Raw genomic sequence first — 24,312 nt, 5'->3', positions numbered from 1 at the left:
GAGGAAAGACTATTCTCAGCAAGATTCAGGCTCATTAACATAGTTTGTTAAATTCTAAACTGAGTCAACATCTTTGTACTTTTTGAAATAAGATTATTTAAAAAGCATCTTTACTATTTTGTAGCATTCTTTTTAGTTTGGATTTCTTTGTATAGTTATTGCTTGAGGTTCCAGATTATAATTTTTGTATTATTGAATTTATTAGTTTAATTTCCGAAGTTGTGTTTACCAAAGTTTCATTCCACAGCACTTAGAAATTTTAAAAGTTGCTATAACCAGTTGTTGAAGACAGTGAATAGATTCAGTGTCTCCAAATAAAAACTTGATAGAAGTATTACAAAGCTGTGTCTTGCCATAATGAATAAGTATTTGATTAATGTGTTTAGTGCTCTGGTTGGAAATCACTGGGGAAATATAAGTGTGATAAAATAGACTTGACCAAACAAAATGGATTGTATTGGACTGATTTTTTCCTGATGATGTTTGAAATGTGCTAAATTTATATTTTCCCCCCATGTTTTAAATATAAGTTAAATGTAGAGTATATATTATTATATACTACATGTTCATATATATTTGAGGTATAATAGATATTCCTATTTCTACAAGGGACAGCTATATTTCATTTGTTGTTCTCAAATGCACAACTGAATTGTTCAAAAAACTTAGAAACTTGCATTTTGGAATATTAATTCACTCTGAATTTGAGAGCTTCCTATAACATGTTCTCTTTTCATTTGATTTATAATTGTATTATCTATAATATATTTTGGCCTCATAAACTTATTTTGTCTTTTAGCAGAATTTTCTTCTTTTTGGCCTAGTATTTCAAAGCTCTTAAAGAGTGTATTCTCACTGTCTCGTAAGTTGTAGAACCGTAGTGCTGGATTTGCAGGTAGAGACCTTCTAGTGGATCCTCTCATTTGGCTAGTGAGAAAACGTGCAGAGTCAGAACAACTGAGGCCCTTGTCCGAGGCTGTACAGTTACCTATGTTAGGATGGAACTCTGATTGTTATCTCAGATTCTCTTTCCACCAAACTCTGCTTGGTTATTGGTATTCTCAGCAATACTAAGAGGTAACTGTGTTTAAACTTGTATTATATTTACTATTTAAACTTGTTTCCAAAATGTTTTTCAAGAGGTTAATTTTTAAATTTATTATTTGTCTGTTAGAGTTTCTTCCATTATATTTATTTTGAGGAAAGTAAAATTTCAGCCTATAGAGAAATTGAATTTTATCCTATTAAGTAAAAATAGTGACAACATTACAGGGTATTCAGAAAATACAGAATTTATATTGTTAAGCAATAAGCAGCCTTTTAGGTACTTCTTTGTGGTGTTTGAGAGATAGGACAAGCAAGTTTAAAAAAGATTTTCAACAACAAAATGTGAGCAGTGATATGTGGGAAAGCACCTTGCATGTCAGAAGTGCTGGTTGTGAGTACACTGGAATTTATTAACCTGTTTATCTTACTTAGTTTGTCATAAGCCTTTTTGTTCTTTTATATGATTTCTTTAATGGCTGCATTTCATAGTATGATCCATAATATGTTTACTGATCCTTCATTGCTAGCCATTTGAGTCTGATTTTTTCATTAAAATAAAAAACACGTTGTTTAGCTATTAGGTACAACCTAATTCATTTGCAAGATTATTTCTTTACAAGAACTTCCTAGAAGTAGAATTACCTGCACAGGATCTAAAGTGGCTGACTTGTACTCTGTTGATGACATTGAACATTTCTCCATCTTTTGGACCTGCTTTTCATTCCTACCACATAGTAGTCCCTTTCCCGCATCCCAACCACTTCTTATTCTCATCATACCCTCTATAAAAATTTTATGCAGCTTCTGTTTTGGCCTTTAAAAAAGAAATCTTTTGAGTTGTTTTACTTTGTTACATATTTTAAGTTTAGAGAAGCCTAGAATTTTGCTCTCAGGTTGATGACCAGTTGGGAAGTATCAGTTGGTCTTTTTTGCTGAGTATGAGTAGACTTTTGTTATAATTTTTAGTAGTTTTTATCATTTCTTAAATTTTAGTATGTGCTTAAAAATGGCAGGCTTCTAATAGAATGTGATTATCTTCAATTTATTTGACAGTCATGTATCTCTTGTTATACAGCCACGTTTGTTTTTGTTTTCCATTTTTATATGCCATGGTGTAACATAGCTGTAAACTTTAATAAACGACCCCCCCAAAAATAATGTAATTAAACCATCTTCTATCATTATTTTAGATTCACATGGCTGATGAATCACTCATTACCATTTTAACTCTGAATTTTCCAGAATGTATCCTATGTCCTAAATTTCTGTCTGCTTTACTGTAACTCATGTATTTAGTGCTCTTAATTCAGAGTTTCCTTTAATAGAGTCATTTTTACAGTACTATTCCTGGGGTCACTCAAAGAGTATGGTGTACAAATTTATCATTTTACACTTCAGTGTTTTTGGAAATTTCTGGATACCCTTTAATAAATTGCTTGAAATTGGGTTAAATACTGGTAGGATTTAAAATCTGATTTATAAGTCAATTCTCTTTGAAGTGAAGTTTTGAGAAATAGAAACTTTTCATGAAGTTCTTAAATTCATTTGTCGTGTTTTCATTTATCATTTTCATATTCGTTAACATATATTGTTCCTTACCATTTACAGCTCAGAATTCTGCAAATGCAGATTTTGCAAACTTTGATGCATTTGGACAGTCTAGTGGTTCGAGTAATTTTGGAGGTTTCCCCACAGCAAGTCACTCTCCTTTTCAGCCCCAAACTACAGGTAGAGCTTCTCCAGCATTATGCTTAAATGTTTACTTTAAAAACAAAAGAAAAGTCTCTAGGCGTATTTTTGAAAAATTACTCTAAACTTAAATTCTATAATTACCTAATTTTAAAATAGTTCTATCTTACAAAGCTCTGGGGAAACCTGACGTTTGTATTTTTTCTGTGTTCATTTGTTTTTCTGAACTCTTTGGTATGTTGTCTAATTCACGACATCTGTTCTCCTCCTTTTCCTGCACATGAATCTTCCTTAAATTTCTTGGACACAGAGGCATTAAAGTACTAAAAGTGTTTAGTTCACAGAACACATTGATTGAGGCTCTGAATAAAGGAAGCTAATTGATCGCTTCCATAGAACTAAAAGTTTAAGTAATATTCAGAGCAAAAAGCTTGAGAAAATAAGTGTTATTAGTCAAGAGTAGATTTTTTAATGATCACTTTAATCAAATTTTGAAATACTTTTCTGTGCAGGAATTGGTCTTTAAACATGGATACTCTCATGTAAACTGTATTGCTTTCAGAAACTCATTAAACCCTTGTTTAGATCTTTGGCTGATTACTTTTCTTTCAACTTTTAGCTTTGTGTATTGTCTTAAATCCTTTTCTTTCAATTTTCTTTTTTTTTTCCCTTTAAATTTCATCATTTACATAATTTCTGGCTGTCCAGCATTTAGAATGCTTTCATCTAGCTGCAGTTTTGGGGAATTTACTTCAGCTTTTCCTCTCCAGGCTACCAACAGTAAGTTCTGTTGTCAAGTAGGCGTCTTTTACTAATTTGTATGTTTTATACTGTATTTCATGGGTTTTCAATTATAAAATGGTAATCGTCTTTTAATAATAATCCTACATACATTCCCGCTTTTACTCCCTCTTCACTATTACTAAACTCAGGCTCAGAACACAATGGTATGTAATAAAAGAGTTAGTTGATTTAATAATTCAATTTTTAATAATTTCTTCATGCAGTTTTGAAAGCTGAATATGTACTTTGTTCACCAGCTACTTGTAACAGATCATAATCTTTCAAATACAAACACACGTTACTTAGTTTTAATGGAAAACAGCCAGAGTTTAATTTCTGAAAGAAATTTTACCCATATATATTTGTTTTATAATGTTTAAAAAACTGATCAATGGAAAGTTTGTGTTTTTCTTTTTAGTAGCAATATATCTTTTCTGTTTTAAAAATATTTGTGTGCTTTGCTATCACTTTAATATTTAACTAATGTAAATACTATTTTGATTGCTGAAACTAATGTTTAGGCATAAAGAACCAATTTCAAAAGAGTAGGATCAGAAGCATAGAATGAAGTACTGGCTTTGCTCTTTTCTTAGTACTTTAGGTCCAGAGCAGACATTAAAATCTTAGCAGGAAATATAAAATAGTGACCATTAGGTGAATTGTGCTCTATGAAGTAAAAAATTGCAATAGTATTTAAATTATTTATATATTGTGTACTGTAATTTTTATTCCTTGAACTATATAATAGAGCATGGTTTTACTGAGGACATTATGGTGGTGTATGCACATTGTTAGTTATTAGGTAGAATTAATAGCTCTTCAAGTAAAAGAAGTCTAAAGCTCAAAGACCACCTTTTAAGAAATTTTGGATGAAAATCTTATATCTTAAACATTTTAAATCTCTACCCTGAGATTTGTTTCAACCAAGTCTCCATGGAGATGCAAAAGCACGTGGTGGAAGACACTTTGTGTCTTGCTTGTGGAGTCTGTTTAGGGAGAACTAGTAAAAGGTCATAGTGTGTAGCTCAATGTTCTGTGAAGTAACTGAGTCAAACCAGGTAGCATGGAGTTGCTCCCCTTGTGAATTACATTCTTCGCTCCCAGGGTGGATAATTACACATAGAAACTTGTTACCCTTCATGTTGCCAGGCCTTTGAAAATCTAGCTTCACAAATTATAAAAAGTCGTATGTAGATGATTAAAGTTAAATGCTGTTTTCCAGTTATTAATTTTAAGAATGTAGGATTGCATCTAGAACATGTTATTTAGGAAGAAATGATCATATAATCTATCAAAGGATATTGGGAAAAGTGTAGAAACTTCAAGTGTTCTGTTTATTCTGTTACAGGTGGAAGTGCTGGATCAGTAAATGCTAATTTTGCTCATTTTGATAACTTCCCCAAATCCTCCAGTGCTGATTTTGGAACCTTCAATGCTTCCCAGAGTCATCAAACAGCATCAGCTGTTAGTAAAGTTTCGACGAATAAAGCTGGTCTACAGACTGCAGACAAATACGCAGCACTTGCCAATTTAGACAATATCTTCAGTGCTGGGCAAGGTACCAAGCTTTACACACAACAAATACAAATTTTTGTGTTCAGCAGTCCTCTAAGTTTGGTTGTATTTCTTAAAATCTGAGGATGCTATGCTTTTCTTAGTTGTTATATAGAAATTTTGTCTACAGTAAATGTTCATGACTATATGGCACATTTTGAATCTGAAATATCAACTACAAAATGAAGGCATAGAAATGAATTTATAAACTTCTAGTTTTAGAAGAAAATAATTGACAAATATTTAATTTTGTATTAGAAAGCATGCTTTACTGTTCTAAGTCCAAAAAGGGCCAAGAAATCCTTTTAATAGAGCTGACTGGAAGGTCTATAATATATTCATCTTGAACCATTTTCTCTTAATATTTATTTTTTTAAAGAAAACATGATTTTTACACTGTATTTTTATACTCAGCTTTGGTCTTAAAGACCAGTATTTTGCCTCTCAAAATGCATAGTGCAAGCAAGGGCCTGCTTTCAGGCTGGATTCTGTCCCCTGATGTCTGGGCCTGCTTTCTCATCCCCAGAGTGAGTGTAGGAGTGGCACTGAACTCATGGAGTTGTGTTCCATCTGTTGTTGCATGTAAGGCATTTAGCACAGTGCATGGCCTATAGTGAGTGCTTAGTAAATGTTTCCTCTTACTACTCACTCTAAGTTTTCCTGGACAGTCTTGGGAAAATGGTATTAATAGGTTGTTCACATTAAGTCCAGCATTTTATGAATTTATATGTTCACTTGAATGAGATGCCTGTGTTTTAGAGATGGTAATGTAGCACTTTGAGAATTTCTTCTTTATGCACAGTCTAGATTTGTTATTGGTACAGAGTCTTAGTGTTTGTAGAAACAATATTCTGTCTTCACCACAGTGGTATGTATAGCTACTAATAATGGTCCAATATTTCCTAGATTATTTATTAGGTAAAACTCCAGAATCCTGTCCATTTATTTGCTTAGTTCCAGATCAGTTTTAAATTTATATATGTTCCATTGCAAATTTGGTTGATAAGTTGAAAGTGTAACTTTAAATTTTTGGTGTAAATTGTGTGTGTTTGTTCACAGGTGGTGATCAGGGCAGTGGCTTTGGGACCACAGGTAAAGCTCCTGTTGGTTCTGTGGTTTCAGTTCCCAGTCAGTCAAGTGCATCTTCAGACAAGTATGCAGCCCTGGCTGAATTAGACAGCGTTTTCAGCTCTGCAGCCACCTCCAGTAATGCATATACTTCCACAAGTAATGCTAGCAGGTACCTGCTTAGTGTTCCTGCTTTGTGTTTTATCTTTTAATCTTTTTTCAACTCTGAATAATAATGTTGTTAAATAATAAGTATTTTGGGGTGTAATTTTTAAAGTATTGAATATTTGTATAAATTTGAGGAAACTGAGTTTAATTTGCTAATAAAATAATACACTTTGAATAATTACCATAATTTTATCTTTTCATTTAATCAGAGGTATTCTTCCTTGAAATACCAAAATGTAATTAAGAGTATGTACACGTCTCCAAATGGTCACTTATTTACAGATTTAATTATACTCAGCAGAGAACTGTTTAGGGTACAGTTTTCAGTCATGAAGGCTAAATACTGAAAGTAACATATTATAGCCTTAGTTGTAAATAAACAGTTTTAGAGATGTTTGTACCAGGACCCGATACCACTTCTCTCTCTCTTCCATGTCACAGTGGTATTTACAAATAGTCATATCTGTTACTGTGTTCTGGGGTATCTGGCGTAAAGCAATTCTTGGCAGCAGGAAGCCTAACACATTTTAACAACATCAGATCTTTAAAAACTCTTCTAGTTCTGGGGCTGGCCCCGTGGCCGAGTGGTTAAGTTCGCGCGCTCCGCTGCAGGCGGCCCAGTGTTTCGTTAGTTTGAATCCTGGGCGCGGACATGGCACTGCTCATCAGACCACGCTGAGGCAGCGTCCCACATGCCACAACTAGAAGAACCCACAAGGAAGAACACACAACTATGTACCGGGGGGGCTTTGGGGAGAAAAAGGAAAAAATAAAATCTTTAAAAAAAAAAAAAACTCTTCTAGTTTTGACTTCTTGATTTAAGAGTTAAGGAAACAGACCTAGAAGTACAGGTGAATTACCTGTACAGTGTTTTATGCATCTCTTTGTTTTCCATTTCTAAGCTTGTCTCTTCTTCTTTCTTTTGTTATCCTAGTAGCTTATTTCCCTTTAGCACCTTTTCTAGAGAGAAATGGTGGGATTGTAGCACTAACTACTTGGGTTCTCCAGTAATAAATTTTTTGTATGCCAGATGGAAAAAATTGAATCCAAAGAATAAAATTTAAAATGTTTATATATTTTTTGTTTTATTAATATTGTCTACATTGGACATATGTAATAGTGGGCCAAAACAAAGTGGCCATGAAGTCTGGAAACATAGACAGGTATACAAAACAAATAGTTTATTGATACTACATTACTGTACGTAGTGGTCCACAGAGTGTGGTCCATGGAATGTTTGGAATACCTGAGTCCCTTTCAAGGTTAAAATTATATTCATAGTGATTCTGAGAGGTTTATTTGTGTTTTAATAAAATTTAATAAAATTACATTTTTACTGCTTCATCAAGAATATTAAGAAAAACTGAACCAACAATATTCATAAGTAAAACTGAATGTGTGGTGGTAAGAAATATGATGATTCATAGGTGGCTACTCGCATGGTTTGGTGCCATGGCCTCAATTCGTGCTAAGACGCCGGCATGTTTTACCTGCCATTGTTCTTGCACCATCAGTAAAAATGTCAGTTAGTGAAATCTTGACCTTTAACTATGTCTTCTTAATTGTCCCTGTGTTGAAGTGAGGTGTACATCAAGCGGTTCTTGATGTATCGATGCATATTGAAGTGTGATGGCTGTTTTGAGGTAAACCAACTTGTGTGGTTGTTTGAGTTGTGGAATGAACCAGCCACTTGTTTTATGGAACACAATTTTTCCTTGAATGTATGACTGTGATAGATATTTGGCAAACATTTTCTCAAAAACGGAATATTTTATTCTGTCACTTTAAGGAAAATAACTGATAATATTCACACTTTCAAGCAATTATTAGAATTTTGCAAAACTTATTGACCTCACCATGAGCTTGACAGCTTCCCATTACTTTTCTGATGAAATGGGTGGTGATATTAATGACTGTAATTTTTTGATTTTGTGTAAAGAAATGTGTTGACATTTGGAAGACTGGCATCAAGTATTTTCCAAATGATGTAAAAGCTGTAGAAGATTCATTTAAAGTGCGAGATAGACTAGTGGATGTTACTTTAAGAGAGTACAAAAATCTTTATTGATATGGTTTCAAATTCCATATTGCAACCAACCTTTAGGAAACTATCACTGTTGTTTTTGGTATGATAAAGAAAATATCCACAATTATCTGAAAAATCTGTTAAAATACCCCTATTTATTGTTCAACTTCGTATCTATGTGAGGCCAGTTTTTCTTCCTATACTTCAACCTAAATAACATACCGCAGCAGATTGATCTTCTAGTAAGCCAGCCATTAAAGGGATTTGCAAAAGTATCAAAGTGTTACTCTTCTCAGTAAGTTCCTTTTATGTTGGAAAATCTAGTTATTTGTCATAAAAATGCTCCATATGTTAGCATGTAGTGATTGCTGTATTATTTTTAAATGAATAAATTTTTAAAAATTTCTGTACTGTATGTATTGATAAATATACCACACTTAAACAAAGGCTCTTTGGGGTTCTTCATAATTTTTCAGAATTTAAATGTGTCCTGAGACTTAAAGTTTGAGAACTGCTGTGATACATGCATGTTCATAATTATTTGTTTCCACATTTTATGGCCACTCTGTAGATAGATTACCCTTTCTTTTTTTATATGAACTGTTTCAATATTTGTTTTTAGCAATGTTTTTGGAACAGTGCCAGTGGGTGCTTCTGCACAGACACAGCCTGCTTCTTCAAGTGTGCCTGCTCCATTCGGAGGTATGTGTTTCTGCTGTATATATACTGGTTTTTATGAAGAGCCAAATGTATATTGTAAAGCATTTTCTTAGGGGTACCAGAAGACAGTCAAAGCAAGGATTTATTATGAGAAAGCTCTAGTTATCTATCTTTAAAAATATATAAACAAATACTTTAGATAATTGAATACAAATGTATTAGGATTTTATTGTGTATTTTATAATTTTTTAAAGCTACACCTTCCACAAATCCATTTGTTGCTGCTGCTGGTCCTTCTGTGGCATCTTCTACAAATCCATTTCAGACCAATGCCAGAGGAGCAACAGGTAAGAAATAAAGATAGATTATAGAACAGTAAACTTTGGAAAAGGTATTTGTTGCAGAGACACCATGTGAAAAACATCAGAAAATAAGGTGTCTTTCTTCCTGAAGTGAATGGGAAATAGATGGGAGAGTCTGTCTATAAAGGCAAATGCTAACTGAAAATTTATAAAATCCTGAAATTTAATATTTGAGAGGGACCTTAAAAGTTATCTAGTGCCCACTGCTACTCAGTTAAAGCTTTCATTTTTCAGGTGAGGAAGCTCAAGCATGGAGACGAAACTTCCTTGAGCCACACAGCTAATTTATGACAGAGATAGTACTTGAACACAGTAATTCTGACTTATTTGGTTGCCTGGTTTCAGAGTTACTGGTTATACCTCATTCAATCTCAATAGGAAAAATTTATGAGAAGTTTGTTTTGTTTTGTTTTTTCTTCTCATGAGATTGCAAGGGATGAATGGACTTTGTTACATGAGGACTTAATAATCAGGTCTTTTTCTAATGCATATCTCTTTTAGAGTGTTAACATTTTTAATTATCTATTTATTTAATTTTGCTGAGGAAGATTCACCCTAAGCTAAGTTCCACTGCCAGTCTTCCTCTTTTTGTATGTGAGCCACCACCACAGCAACAGCATAGCCACTGGCAGACAAGTGGTGTAGGTCCATGCCTGGGAACTGAACCTGGGCTGCTGGAGCGGAGTGTGCTGAACTTAACCACTAGGCAACCTGGGCTGGCCCAACATTTTTTAACTTGTGGGAATAATATTTGAATATTTTTTCTTTTGATGACCTTTTTTGTCTTAATCCTCTTTGTCCCTCTCTCTCTTTTTTTTTTTGGTTCATACTGCAAGCCAGCCATATCTTTCTTGTAATGTACCTTTTTGTTTTAGATTGGCACCTGAGCTAACAGCTGTTGTCAATTTTTTTTTTTCCTGCTTTTTCTCCTCAAATCTCCCCAGTTCCTCATTGTGTATTTTAGTTGTGAGTCCTTCTAGTTGTGGCACGTGGGACACCGCCTCAGCGTGGCCTGACTAGCAGTGCCATGTCTGCGCCCAGGATCTGAACCAGTGAAACCCGGGGCTGCCAAAGCAGAGCACGTGATTTTAACCACTTGGCCATGGGACCAGCGTGTCTTGTAATGTACCTTTCGATCTTTGTCTTATTACTCTGAACACCAGAGCTATTTGGCAATACTTCAGACTGTCAGCAAGTGTATGTGGTGTGGCTTAATACCCATTAAGTCTAGAGTTTGTCAGCTTTGTTTTGTGCCCCAATAATTTTAGAACTAAAGCCTAAACTCCAGTTATAGCATATGTTAATGTGAAATCTTGAGAGATAAGGTACTTTGGAACATTGCAATTGAATTTGCTCCATTAAGAGTTAGTGGGGCTGGCCTGGTGGCGCAGGAGTTAAGTTCACACGTTCCATTTTGGGGGCCCAGGGTTCACCAGTTTGGATCCTGGGTGCGGACATGGCACTGCTTGGCAAGCCGTGCCGTGGTGGCCATCCCACATATAAAGTAGAGGAACATGGGCACGGATGTTAGCTCAGGGCCAGTCTTCCTTAGCAAAAAGAGGAGGATTGGTGGCAGATGTTAGCTCAGGGCTAATCTTCCTCAAAAAAAAAAAAAGAAGAAGAAGATTTAGTAATTAGGGGTTTTCCCCATGGCTGAGTGGTTAAGTTTGTGCACTCTGCTTCAGTGGCCCAGGATTTCACCAGTTCAGATCCTGGACGTGGACATGGCACCGCTCATCAAGCCATGCTGAGGCGACATCCCACATGCCACAACTAGAAGGACTCACAACTAAAAATATACAACTATGTACCAGGGGGCTTTGGGGAAAAAAAGGAAAACATAAAATCTTTAAAAAAAAAAAAAAAGTAATTTTTAGCAAACCTCTTTGTCACTGGCAAGATTAAGAATTGTGATTTTAGGAGTTTGAAGTATAATTTTGCTTTTTCACATAAATGTCTTTAGTCATAATTTGTTGGTGTCTTGCATAATAGGTGTTTAATAGGTATTTGAATTTCACACAATTTAATTTTTAAAAAATGGTTTGTTTTAATTCAAGTATACCTACTCGATTGTTTTACATTTCTTTTGTGTTTTGGACAAAAATATATTATTCATCAGTTGTGATATATGCAGTTTTCTGTTTCTTAGTATATTATTTCTACTTGAATTTGTAAAATGTCTCATGGCACATGAGTTTTTGTACATTGTCTCGTGTAATCCTCTTAACTCTCATCAAATAAATGTTTTAATTACTTTTTGACAGCAGAGGGAACTAAGGCGCAGAAAAGTTAAGTGAATATGTTTTGGGTGCAGCCAAACTTGTGTTCAAATCCTGATTTAGTATTTACTTGCTAGGTGATCCAAAGAAAGCTTTTTGTATATTCTTTTTTTAATGAATGAAGTAAAGATGAAAGGGAGATGTACTAACATTTGTTGAGTGTTTAAAGTTATTTGCAAGATACTGTTGAGCTGTTTATAGCTGTTATGACCCCATTTAACAGCTGAAGAATGGAAACATAGATTATACCTTGACTGAGGGTGTGTTTTTCTAACTTCTCTGAGCCTTATTGTTGTCCTTTTCTGGAGAATGTGAACAATATTCTCTGACTGGCAGGGTTTTGTGAGAATTAGATGATGCAGACCACTGTGCGTGGTCTTTGAATTATTGTATGTACTTGGTAAATCTTTCCTCTTATTTTCCTTTCATGACTGTACCTCTGAGTTGGTTCTGTCAGAGTTAAGGGCTTTTTTTTGCTTAGGTTATTTAGAGTATGAAAGTCCTTTAAAGTTAAGGTTCTCAGTAGGATGTAAAATAATATATAATGTACAATGTATGTTGACATGATATAAAGTAATTTTAAGATTAACCTAAGCAAAATTTATCGAGAGGTAAATCTACTGTGTTTACAAATTTTTATTTCAGGGTAAAATTTTTCAATTATAAACTATTTTGAATTTTTCATATTGATCACCTTTATTAGTTATTGAATTAACTAAAAGTAAATGTTAACTACGTATGTTCTTATTGAAGCTGAAATATAAACAATTCTTTGACAAATACTTTACGCTTAGGAATTTCCAATGTTTTATGCCATCAAAATTAATATTATTTCTTTAGGAAATATTTTTTATTTCTTTCACATGTAATAATATTGCTAAATTCCATTTGAGGTAGCTTTTGAAAGAGGGAATTGCATAATAGTTTTATGTGAAATTTTAACCGTTTTACTGATATATTTCATGCTTTAAATACACATTTTAATAATTTTTTTTTTCTGCATTTCTAAAGCTTTGGCGCTTTAACTTTATGTTACATGGAAACCTTCATTAGGAGATGAGCCAATATGTCCTAAGTCCTTTCTTATTTTAGGCTTCTATAAAATATTTAACATTCTTTTTTTTTCAGAGCCCTCGATCCCTTAAATCTAATTGAGTTAATATAATTTTTAATTTTTAGGAAATTCTCTTATAACTCTTAAATCTCTCCTTTGCCACTGAACGAATAGCCTTTATTTCCTAACATTCATTTTAATGAATGAATGAATGATTTTAAAGATTTTTTTCCCCAAGGAGATAGACTTAGAGAAATGTAGAGCTCAAGGAATCATAGTAGCATCTAGCCCACTATCCCTGTTTTATTACCTAGGTGGAAACCAATTTCATGAATTTGCCTTGAGGGTTCAAAATTAATTAATGACTAATCTAATATTAGTACCTAGAACTCTTCTAAACCAGCACTATTTTCATTCCAGTGGAACATATAGCCTCCATATTTATAATTTATTTTTGCATTGATGAAACACATACATGTCAGCATTATATGCCATTTCTTGTTTTCATCTAAATACTCAGTAAGCCCACCTAACCTGTCTAGTATATTCTGGAAATGGAGATTAATACAAAAATGGGATGGTCATGGATAAGGAAAAGCAAAGGAAAAACCTAAATAGAAAGTTACATGGACTGTGTAGAACATGTTTGCTTATAGAAGTGATTTATTCTCCCTACATTCTCACCCTCAGTTTACTCTTAATGTTTGGATATTTGAACATCTCTACCATTTAATAATCTGCACTTGGCACTTTTACCAGCCAATAAAGACAGTAAAGTTTAAAAAAATAACACATACACAAAATTAAACTTCATAGTGGTCTTGAGAAAATATTTGCAAATCATTTATCTGATACTTGTGTGCAGAATATATAATGACGCTTACAACTTAGTAATAACGGGACAACTCAGTTAAAAAATGAGCAGAGGATTTGAATAGACATTACTGTAAAGAAGATATACAGATGTTCAGTAAGCTCATGAAAAGATATTGAACATCATTAGTCATTAGGGAAATATAAATCAAAACCACAGTGAGGGGGCTGGCTCCATGGCATAGTGGTTAAGTTTGGCACGCTCTGCTTTCACATCCCTGGTTTGTGGGTTTGGATCCCAGGAGCAAACGTATAACACTTGTCAGCCATACTATAGCAGCAACCCACATATAAAGTGGAGGAAGACTGGCACAGATGTTAGCTCAGGGCTAATCTTCCTCAGCAAAAAAATCCCCCCAAAAAACCAAAAACCAGAAAACACCACAGTGAGATATCACTTCATACCCACTAGGATTGCTGTAATCAAAAAGAGACAATAATAAGCACTGAGGGAATTAGAAAACTTTTGCTAGTGGGGATGTAAAATGGTATAACTCCTTTGGAAATCAGTTTCTCAAAAAGTTAAACATAGAGTATCATATGACCTAGCAGTTCCACTTACAGGAATATACCCAAGAGAAATAAAAACATACATCCACACAAAAACTTGTACACAAATGTTCATAGCAGCGTTATTCATAATAGCCAAAAAGTGGGGACGCCTCAAATGTCCATCATCTGATGAATCGACAAACCGAGTATGTTATAGCCATGCAATGGAATTTGTTTGATAATAAAAGGTAGTGAAGTACTGATAGACACTACAACATGGGTGAACCTTGAAAATACTGGGCTAAATAAAACCAGCTAGTCACAAAATGGCATATTATGTATGATTCCATTTATATAGTATGTCCAGAATGGGCAAATCTATAGAGACAGCAAGTAGGTGTGGTGAAATGCAGAGTGACAGCTGATAGGTAGGGAATTTCTTTTAGGGATGAAAACGTTTTAAAGTTAGATTTTGATGATGGTTGGATAATCCTATGAATATATTAAAAAACATTGAACGCTATATTTTAAGTGGACAAATTATATGATATGTGAATTATATCTCAAAAAGCTGTCAAAAAAAGTCTAAGAATTTTTTATGGCAGCCCGAGACTAGAGCTTAGGAGGGTATCATTGTTGCAGACTGAGGTATAGTCATTAAGAGTGGTTAACAGTCACTGTTGACTGAAAGTTAGTTTTTGCCAAAGTATGTTTTGTAGAACATGTCTCCTGAGATGTTGTATCAGTACTCCATGGAACAGGGTTCTATGCCCAGAATGATATGGGAAACACTGGGATGAACAAAATTTAACCAGTATTGTTAATGCAGGACTTCTCAGAGCCTTTAATGTGCTCTAAAAAAGGGAATGAACATAAAGTGACCAAACTTGTTTGTCACAGAACCCTTCCCCCTCAACGTTTTGTTGAATTCAGATCACAATTTAAAAAACATCTTTTTAAGTTAGCATGAAAAATGCGTTCATTGAATATTAACTATATAGTACTTTTAAAATTCCTTGTTACATTTAATCCTCACAGCAGCTTTGCAAAGTAAGTACTATTATCGTCCCTGTCTCTCCACTCCTATTTGCACATGAGGAAACTGAGGCTTATAGAATTTAAGTAATTTCCTATAGTTAGAAAATAACAGAACCAAGACTCAAAACCACTCCAGTCTCTCATTTGCTGTTTCCCACAGTTTAATTGGTTTAGTATGCTAATTTAAATGCATGGACATCTATTTTAGAGACAGTCCCACTCCAGATGCTTATAACAAACAAACATAGAAAGGTTTGGTGTGCAACAACCTACATTTGTGTTTTATTAATTACATTTATTTATATGTAACCTCTCTGACCTTAGTCATGCCAGGGGAGTAAGATCTGCACAAGGAGCATGTTTCTTTTTCCTCCCTTTTCAGCCACTACGTTTTAAACGGAAAGTGCTGCTCACCTTTCTAATGAACTACGTTGAATAGTTCATAGTTCCCTTGAATTATCTTTATGTATTCCAGTTAATGTACAGAGTTGTAAATAAAACAGTCAAGCATTATTCTGGTGCCCTCTCCAAGATTTGACTTTCCTAGATGCTAAAGGTAGATGCTAAATCCTTTTAGGTGATCCTATGAATAGCTTTTTTGGATGTAACTCATGAGGCCTACAGAGTCTTTTTATGGATATGGTTGTATCTTCACATGAAAAAAATGTTAGTGTTTATTTAAAAAATGAATTTCATAAATGTTTCTTAATTTGGTATTTTTATTCTGGTATTTATTATTTTAACCTCCCTTTTATTTCAAACTGTAAATATTACAGTGTCATGAATATAGTTGAAATAAAACAACTCTTTGTGGATGTGTTTTTATAATATGTTCTTATGCTACCCACTTTGTAACAGTACATTCTAATTTTAGAGCTTTTTAATGAAACAAATTTACTTTTATTTGACAGTAGTTATCCATAAGTTAATTGACTTTGGTCTCTTTATGGCTTTCCATAAGGCCTTTCTGGAGCAATGCATTCTCAAGTGTTTCCTCACGCTCATTTTGGTAGGTGGCCACAACTAATGTCTAGATTTGTGTGGCAGTTTGTCTACCTGCTTGTGGAAGCTTCTGCTAGTGTTCTGGATCCCTGCATGTGGAATTAAGTTTTTCCTATGTTTTAAAATGGAGTGGGCATGGATGTGTGGCATTGGGATTACATTTAAAGTTATATGAAAATTTTTTGTAGTGGTTTATGTTTTTACTGCTGAAAAGCATTGTTGCTTACCTCCATGGTCACAGTAGAATGTTAATAGCTTTTGCGATTGTTTTTCTTGAGTTTGAATTCATAGTACTTTGAGTGGCACCTTTTGGATATACCAAACCATTTACCATATTATTCCATGGAGTTTAGTTTTGCTTAACTGTATCCAAGTTTTGCTTTTTAGTGCTTTCTTAAAAAGTAATTGTCAAAGTTATGTCAGTGCATTGTCGTCTGTTATGAAGCCCTCTTTCCCTTGCAATGTGCTTATTATTCTTTAATTCACTTGCTTCCTGGTGGCTTGTTTTCCCTTTTTCCTCGTCAACAGTAAAAAAGTAATTTAAAAAATCTGACATTCTGATTAGGTACATTGAGGAAAATTACATTGTTATAAACATTAGAATTAGGATTACTTTGGGCAACATCTATAACATGTTCTTTAGTTTTTTTTAATAAAAGATAATTCTGTGTAACATTTCTAGTATTAATTTCTGTGCCTTAAATCAGTGGTCAAGTTGGCAAATTTTTTTAAATTAGGAATTTCAGTGAAATATCATGTTTTAGCATCATGCTAAAAATATTTCACTGTTTCATTACTAGTATTGAGTATGAAAAGCAGCGTTTCACTGAGACCTTTTTTGGAATGTGTGTATAGTTGGAAGATTCTGTTTTTAATCTTCTCTAACAGTAAGTAATACACTGTTGTACTGCATGTGTTTCTGTAATGCAAGTTAGTTCATAAGGACAGTCGTGCGTCACTTAACGACAGGGATACGTTCTGAGAAATGTGTTGTTGGCTGATTTCGTTATTGTGTGAATATCATAGAGTGTACTGACCCAAACCTGGATGGTATAGCCTACTACACACGTAGGCTCTATGGTACTAATCTTGTGGGACCACCATCGTATTTGCCATCTGTCATTGACTGAAACATCGTTATGTGGCGCACGACTGTAATTCATGAATGGGGGAATGATGGCAGCATACCACATATGTAGTGGTAGTTCACACACAGATTCCCCAAGCTGTGCGTGCTCTATCCCACCAGGTGACAGTGGCTAGACGTGGCAAGCCATGGAGGAGTACAGTATTGAACACAGTACTCATTTACCCTCCATTCTTTGTCTCTTCTAAGAATGCTTATTTCACTCCCTTTTCAATCTTTGTGCATTTTGTCTTAATTTCTGTAACTCAGCAGTCTTAACCTTCCTTGTACCCTTTATCCAAAGCAGCCTTCATTTACCTTCCAGTAAGGAATGGGAGTTCATATATTTCCTTTGGAATTGATTTATTAAGAATGCCCGTGTCCTTTTAGTTGTGTTAGTGTTTTTATTAAGCTCCCCCGTCCCCCTTTTTGGCCCCAGTTACAAAGCTGCATAGGTTTTGAGTGGCCTACCTCTAACCCAATTTCTTCTATAAATCTTGTTATTTTTAGTGAACTGTTTTGCAGAGGTTTTATAAATTTTTTTCCAGGCATGCACATATTATAGCAGACAATTCAATAGATAAAATTAAACTTTGGGCTATTTTACTGTATATAGCAAAACAAAACTAAAAACTGTGTATACTAGTATACATGTAAATTGCTTGTTGGTGTGCTTTAAAGAGTAGACTTGAACTTTATATAATTACTTTGAAAAATTTTCTTGTGATTTCAAATGATAGCTTTATTAGTTTCATTCTGGTCGTTGGGTTTCAGGAGAACAAAATTTTATAGATTATGTCAAACTGTATAGTGCTAAAACTTATACTAACTGTTCGAGTTTTGGAATTTAAAATGTCCTTAATGTACATCTTAATATTTTTCAAGGTAAGTGTTGTATATTCTATAATGTTGAGTACGAGAAACAAAACCTACCGTTGTGTAAGTAAGTGATCAGCCCTTCTTTTCTCCTGTCAGCGGCTACCTTTGGCACCGCGTCCATGAGCATGCCTGCGGGGTTCGGTACTCCTGCTCCCTATAGTCTTCCTACCAGCTTTAGTGGCAGCTTCCAGCAGCCTGCCTTCCCAGCCCAAGCAACTTTCCCTCAGCAGACAGCTTTTTCTCAACAGCCCAATGGTAAGAGCTGACACCTGGCTAGCTGTAAGTCCCCTTTAGGGATCCAATATCATAATATGTGTTTGCACAAAAAGACTTACCTAGAGAATGCTGGAGCACTGTCCACTGCATGTTTACTACACAAATGTAAAAGCCTTTGATGATTTGGGCCTCAGAAAGTTGAATGATGTAATAAGTTTTTGTGGCCAGATTACAGATTTAGGAGAAATCAGAGACTCTCTAAAGAGTACCCTTTTTTCCTCAGAATCTCTGGTGTCTTTCTTATTGATTTGTCTTATGTGTTCTATTATGCTTCTTGATTTTAAAAGGAAATGTTATAGACTTGGAGTGTTTTTGTTTTGTATCAGAAAAATGTTATGTGCCATTTTGTTTAAGTATGTATGGTAACATAGACTTATAAATAGGTAACTATATTATGTTTAAAGTTTTGTTAATTGTCTTTGGGAAGATTCTTAGAGACCAGTTTTTTAACCCATTTCTCTCATTTCCTAAAGTTTGAAGACCATAGATTTGAAGATTATTCTTGAATTACAATTATGTATTTCTTTTTTTAAAGTCAGTGGTTAACTAAAAATTTGGAAATAAAATATTTCCTAGGGAATACTGTGATGTTCACATAGGAACCATTGTGTATACAACTAGGATATACAACTATGTACTGAGGCTTTGGGGAGGGAAAAAAAAAGAAACAATGTGTTGTCCTCTTAGCTCTTCTCAGATAGCTCTCACAAGCTCATCTGTTAATTAAATCTTTTGACTGTCAGCAGTTTACAAAGCTGAGACCAATTGGAATTAACCATTTCTGGAGAGCTACGTGAAAGCTCTTTTAAGACATGCCACAGGAAGTTTGTCTCTAGTATTTGAAAGAGCATGAGACCCAAGAACTTAACATTGATATTTTATTTGGTTGCTCTGGTAGGAATTTCTCTGAAACTCACTATGAGGCTTTGTAAGCATCAGATTGTCTCTCAAAGGCATGGGTTATAATTGGGGGTTCTGTTTTAACAAGGTGCAGGTTTTGCAGCATTTGGACAAACAAAGCCGGTGGTAACTCCTTTTGGTCAAGTTGCAGCTGCAGGAGTATCTAGTAATCCTTTTATGGTAAGTGGGATGCAATTTTAAACACTTTATAAATTGTTGCATGTTATTTTCAAATTAGGAAAAGCAGGATTGACTCTTCCTAGATGTTGTTTGGTGTTCTACTAATATGACAACGTAAGATTGTGCAAATTGAGGCAGCCATCATGCGCGATCCTTTTTTTTGCGGGGGCGAGGGAGTGAGGAAGATTGTTCCTGAGCCAACATCTGTTGCCAGTCTTCCTCTTTTTGCTTGAGGAAGATTGTCTCTGAGCTAACATCTGTGCCAGTCTTCCTCTATTTTGTACGTGGGGGACCACCACAGCATGGCTTGATGAGCGGTATGTAGGTCCGTGCCCGCATCCGAACCCCAGGCTCCCAAAGTGGAGCGTGCAAACTTAACCACTATGCCACTGGACTGGCCCCCGACCCTTTTTTGACTTAAAAAAACCCCACACATTAATCAGTTGCAAATCAAAGCATTGACAGTAAATAAGCTGTTTTATAACTTGAAACGTGTCTGCTTCCTCGTCGAAGTAACTTCTTATGAGAGGCTATAGATTAAGTGAATTAGTGTGAAAAGGGGTCTTGGAGTCAGAGATTTGGTTTGAATCATAAATATTTTTTTTAGAGCTAAGTCCCTTCTTAGAATCTATTATGAGAAGTATATGGAATAATGGATATAGGGGCCCAGCAAGTGCCTGATACCTAATAGTTTCATTATAGTATGTTGCTAATAACAATAATGAATAAATATGATTGCCAATAATTATAAAATATTTCCTAATCTAAATACTGTTTAATATTTTCATCTTTTCCACACACTACTCTTATTTGTCTGCTTGTTTTGTCTTATGTTTTCCTTTAGACTGGTGCACCAACAGGACAATTTCCAACAGGAAGCTCATCAACCAATCCTTTCTTATAGCCTTATATAGACACTTTACTGGAACGAACTTTTACGTGGTCACATTACATCTCTCCGCCTCTTGCACTGTTGTCTTGTTTCACTGATCTTAGCTTTAAACACAAGAGACGTCTTTAAAAAGCCTGCATTGTGTATTAAACACCAGGTAATATGTGCAAAACAGAGGGCTCCAGTAACAACTTTTAACCTGTGAATTGGCAGAAAAAGGTAGCGGTATCATGTATATTAAAAATTGGCTAATATTAAGTTATTGCAGATACCACATTCATTATGCTGCAGTACTGTACATATTTTTCTTAGAAATTAGCTATTTGTGCATATCAGTATTTGTAACTTTAACACATTGTTATGTGAGAAACGTTACTGGGGAAATAGATCAGCCACTTTTAAGGTGCTGTCGTATATCTTGGAATGAATGATCTAAAATCATTTTAACCATATTGCTACTGGAAAGTTACAAAGTCAAAATTGGAAGGTTTTATTCATTCTTGAATTTTTCCTTTCTAAAGAGCTCTTCTATTTATACATGCCTAAATTCTTTAAAAATGTAGAGGGATACCTGTCTGCATAATAAAGCTGATCATGTTTTGCTACAGTTTGCAGGTGAAAAAATAAATATTAGAAAATATGCTATTGTTTTTGTGTTCTTGCTGCAATGCCTTTACCAAAGTGGCCTTAAATATGAGTAGTGAATTGAGAACATCTTGAATTCTTAAATTAGAATTTCAGAAGACGTTTAGTGACTTTTATGTCTAAAAGAAGAAATTTTATAAAAGGCCATGTAGAAAATTTATTAAAACTACTATGACTGCTGTATTCAGGAATATGTCAGTGGTAAAGCATTTAAATGTAGCTTGTCAGATTCACCGTAATCCTTCTAATTTCTTTGCAACTTCTTAATTTTGTGAAAATTTGTATATATGAAGAATTTGCATGTGTGTGTATTTACAAATTTTTTTAAGTATCTTGAATTCTCAGACTGCAAAAGCCCTATTTTAACTATTGATTTTTTTTAAAAAAACTATTGTCTTTGAATGTATTGGAAGCAGACATGCATTAACTGTGACATGATTGCACCTCAGTTTTTTGTTTTTTGTTTTTCATTTGTTTGGACAAGCTGATATTATTAATAGGACATTTGTTTATGTTCATTTCTGGGGGAAAGAAACTGGAACCCAGTGTTACTCTAAAGTTATAGAATACTTTGTTTAAAAAGACAACAATACTAATGTTTAGTTATATCTTTTTGTTAATATTCAAATGGACTTGTTTAAATATTTATGTACAGTAATGCCTCATTCATCCAGAGATAAGCTTTCAGTCTCATCAAAACAGAACAAACTGAGAAAATTGGAATAGTTTTTTTTAACAAATGCCTTTGAGCAATGCACATAGATCACAAAGTCTGTAAGTTAGAGCTCATGCATTTGTTTTTGTGTGAAATTTTAATTATTTGATTTTCCAGCCCATAGCATCTTAGCTGTTCAGAATGAGGGCTTGAAAGGAACGAGATAGAACAAATTACGAAGAGCATACACTGTCGAAGACCATTATCGTAGGGGCAGCCAGGCCAGCCTAGAGGACATCACTCTGTTATCATCTTCTGATAATTGTCTATTACTGTGACTCTGTGTCATCAAGAAAAGGTGAAATTACATATACATATATGTAATACAAGTTTGAAAAGTTTTATCTTATAATGATTAAAATTTTTTAAAAAGCTTTGGTATTAAAAGAGGTGAACATTAGTTTCCTCAAACATTTTATTCACGTTGAATACCTTTTTCAGTGATGACTACATGAATTACCATACTATATTAAAATCTGTTGTGATAATTTAGACTTGTTAAAATATTGCTATCCATTGCATATCTAGCTGAACCGTTTTGATCAAGAAGACTAGGAAATCTCTGCCCCTTTTCTGAGTAGTATGCCTCTTCTCTTAGAATTAAATGAATGCTGCAAAGGTCTAGGTGTGTGTTGGTGTCTACTTGAAATGTTTCTACATTTTTGGGTCTCCCTCCAGCCCCATTTTCACGGAGGGAATACTTAAGAAATGTCTTTGAATTTCTCTGTTTTAGATTGTATTGGGTCCCAATCAATTCATATGTACAAAGTTATATAATTGTAGGCCATTACCCAAATAAGCTACCAGGCTTTCCGTCTAAGAAATAAGTAAATTAAACAGTTGTTATTAAAATAATTTTAAAGACTATTTTTTTCTGGGTAAATCTTGAAGTTTGTAATTAAATGGGAACTCCTGTCGACTTACTTTAAATGAATGCTTATAAAATCAAAATGCTTAGCTGAAGAAGCAGTCCAGCTATAATGTAGATTTAAATCAGTTTCTGTTAGACTTTGATATTCAGATATGCTTCTAGTTCTACGTAGACCATCAGAATTATGTTGAGCCCTGAAGAGGAGAAAGTCCTTGAAGGTGAGAGCTTGAAGACCCTCATGTGCCCTGGCTGATTGGTTGAATCAGATCTCTCCTCTTCTGTCTTTGCTCAGGAAAGAAAAGTTTCTTTTCTCTTAGGGTGGCAAGCTTTGCTGATACAGTGAAAAGGCATGTTTTATTCTCATTTTTGTGAAAATAGAGATTAGGTAATCACTTTCTTAAAATAATTCCGTCTGTGAAAATGAAGAAGCGTATCAGTGCTTTTACCTGAATTGTGCCTGCTCCCTACACACGCCTCCGTGCTGTGGTCGCTGTGGGTGGGTAAAAGGGCAGAGGGACTGGCTGCTTCCTACCACAGGGCCAACAGTTCTGCGACATTTTGGTCTCAGGACCATACCTCTTAAATTATTGAAGATCCCGAAAGGGCATTTTTTATATAGCGTCTATCTATCAGAATTTTACTGTGTTAGAAATTGATACTGAGACATTTAAAAAGCATGTTTGTTTAAATATAACATTAATAAACCCTTTACATGTTAACATAAATACCATTTTTGATAAGAAAAAACTGTTTTCCAAAAACAGTTAATGAAAAGAACGTTGTCTTACAGTTTGCACAAATCTTCTGGCTCAATAGAAGCAGTAGGATTCTCATACTATTTTTGCATTTTGGTTCTTTTTATATCGCATGGCATGTGTACACTAGAGAACTCTGCTGTGCATTTGTGAAATCATGAGTAAAACCAACATATAACTTCTTAGTATTATTATGAAGATAGTTTTGGCCTTGGGTTTTGGAGACCCTCCAGGGTCCTCTGAGAACCCGTTGAGAAACCCCGCACCGTCCTTTAAATTTGTATGTTTCTGGAACAGCAGTGTTTAGTTGTAGGATAAGCATACTACTTTATGAACTTATAAGTGTTTTGTTTGCTTGGTGTGAAAAATTGAAATTCCACTTGAAATTTCAAACATTTTAAACATTGTTTTTGGACTTTTCTTCCTTGTATTTTTATTTGAAAGTAATTTAATCATGATAAGATTGGTATCTCCTCTAGAAGGATATTGCAAGTTCAGATTCATGGTTATTAGTGTTTATTTTGGTATCATTTACTATTCTGACCACTTTGAAATTGTGGAGTTGTTTTGGGGAAGTATCAAATAGCTATTTTAAAATTTTAATAGAACACCTTGCTGAAGAAAAGTTCAAACTGAAGACTAGTTTCTTATCTCTCTTATGTTTATAATTAATAAAGAATTTTAGCTTTATATATGCACACACACATATATATTTTTTAATGAAAAGTGGCTTCCTCTGACAAAAATCACTACCCTCCAGGCTATCAGCTAGTACAATTAAAGGAATGTGTTTGCTTCTTAAGAAAAGGTTTGGTATGGTTTTTTCCCCCAGTGGTTTTTTACACTTTGTCCATTTTTAAAGAGAGTACTTGCTATTGCTTCTCATTTAAACAAAATATTTTAAAATTCTTTTGAAGACATAGTGACATTTTAAAAGATAGTTTACCATCAGTAGCCTCCACATGCTCTGGCTTTGGT

At 34.3% G+C, this 24,312-nt stretch overlaps 1 protein-coding gene across 25 annotated transcripts in view; it reads left to right on the top strand.

The window, feature by feature from the left end:
• AGFG1 (ArfGAP with FG repeats 1) overlaps positions 1-20,988 on the top strand; it is a 73,715-nt gene extending 52,727 nt beyond the window's left edge. For 3 of the 25 annotated variants that reach the window (XM_044751193.2, XM_070489554.1, XM_044751198.2), the window contains exons 6-15: positions 2,656-2,775; positions 3,445-3,516; positions 4,868-5,077; positions 6,133-6,313; positions 8,958-9,037; positions 9,250-9,342; positions 16,055-16,102; positions 18,197-18,355; positions 19,365-19,456; positions 20,301-20,988. In XM_044751193.2, the coding sequence (XP_044607128.1) occupies positions 2,656-2,775; positions 3,445-3,516; positions 4,868-5,077; positions 6,133-6,313; positions 8,958-9,037; positions 9,250-9,342; positions 16,055-16,102; positions 18,197-18,355; positions 19,365-19,456; positions 20,301-20,360 (1,115 nt within the window). In that variant the 3' untranslated portion in view covers positions 20,361-20,988. Of the gene's footprint in view, positions 1-2,655; positions 2,776-3,444; positions 3,517-4,867; positions 5,078-6,132; positions 6,314-8,957; positions 9,038-9,249; positions 9,343-16,054; positions 16,103-16,895; positions 17,057-18,196; positions 18,356-19,364; positions 19,457-20,300 lie in introns of those variants that run through there. The other 22 variants (XM_070489561.1, XM_070489558.1, XM_070489569.1 and 19 more) reach the window with 15 other exon arrangements.
• Positions 20,989-24,312: the final 3,324 nt, after the last annotated feature.

The sequence above is a fragment of the Equus asinus genome, chromosome 19 (assembly GCF_041296235.1).
Source record: "Equus asinus isolate D_3611 breed Donkey chromosome 19, EquAss-T2T_v2, whole genome shotgun sequence".
NCBI classification, from domain to species: Eukaryota; Metazoa; Chordata; class Mammalia; order Perissodactyla; family Equidae; genus Equus; species Equus asinus.
The sequence above is the reverse complement of the archived record's forward strand: the minus strand, read 5'-3'. Positions and strand labels throughout refer to the sequence as shown.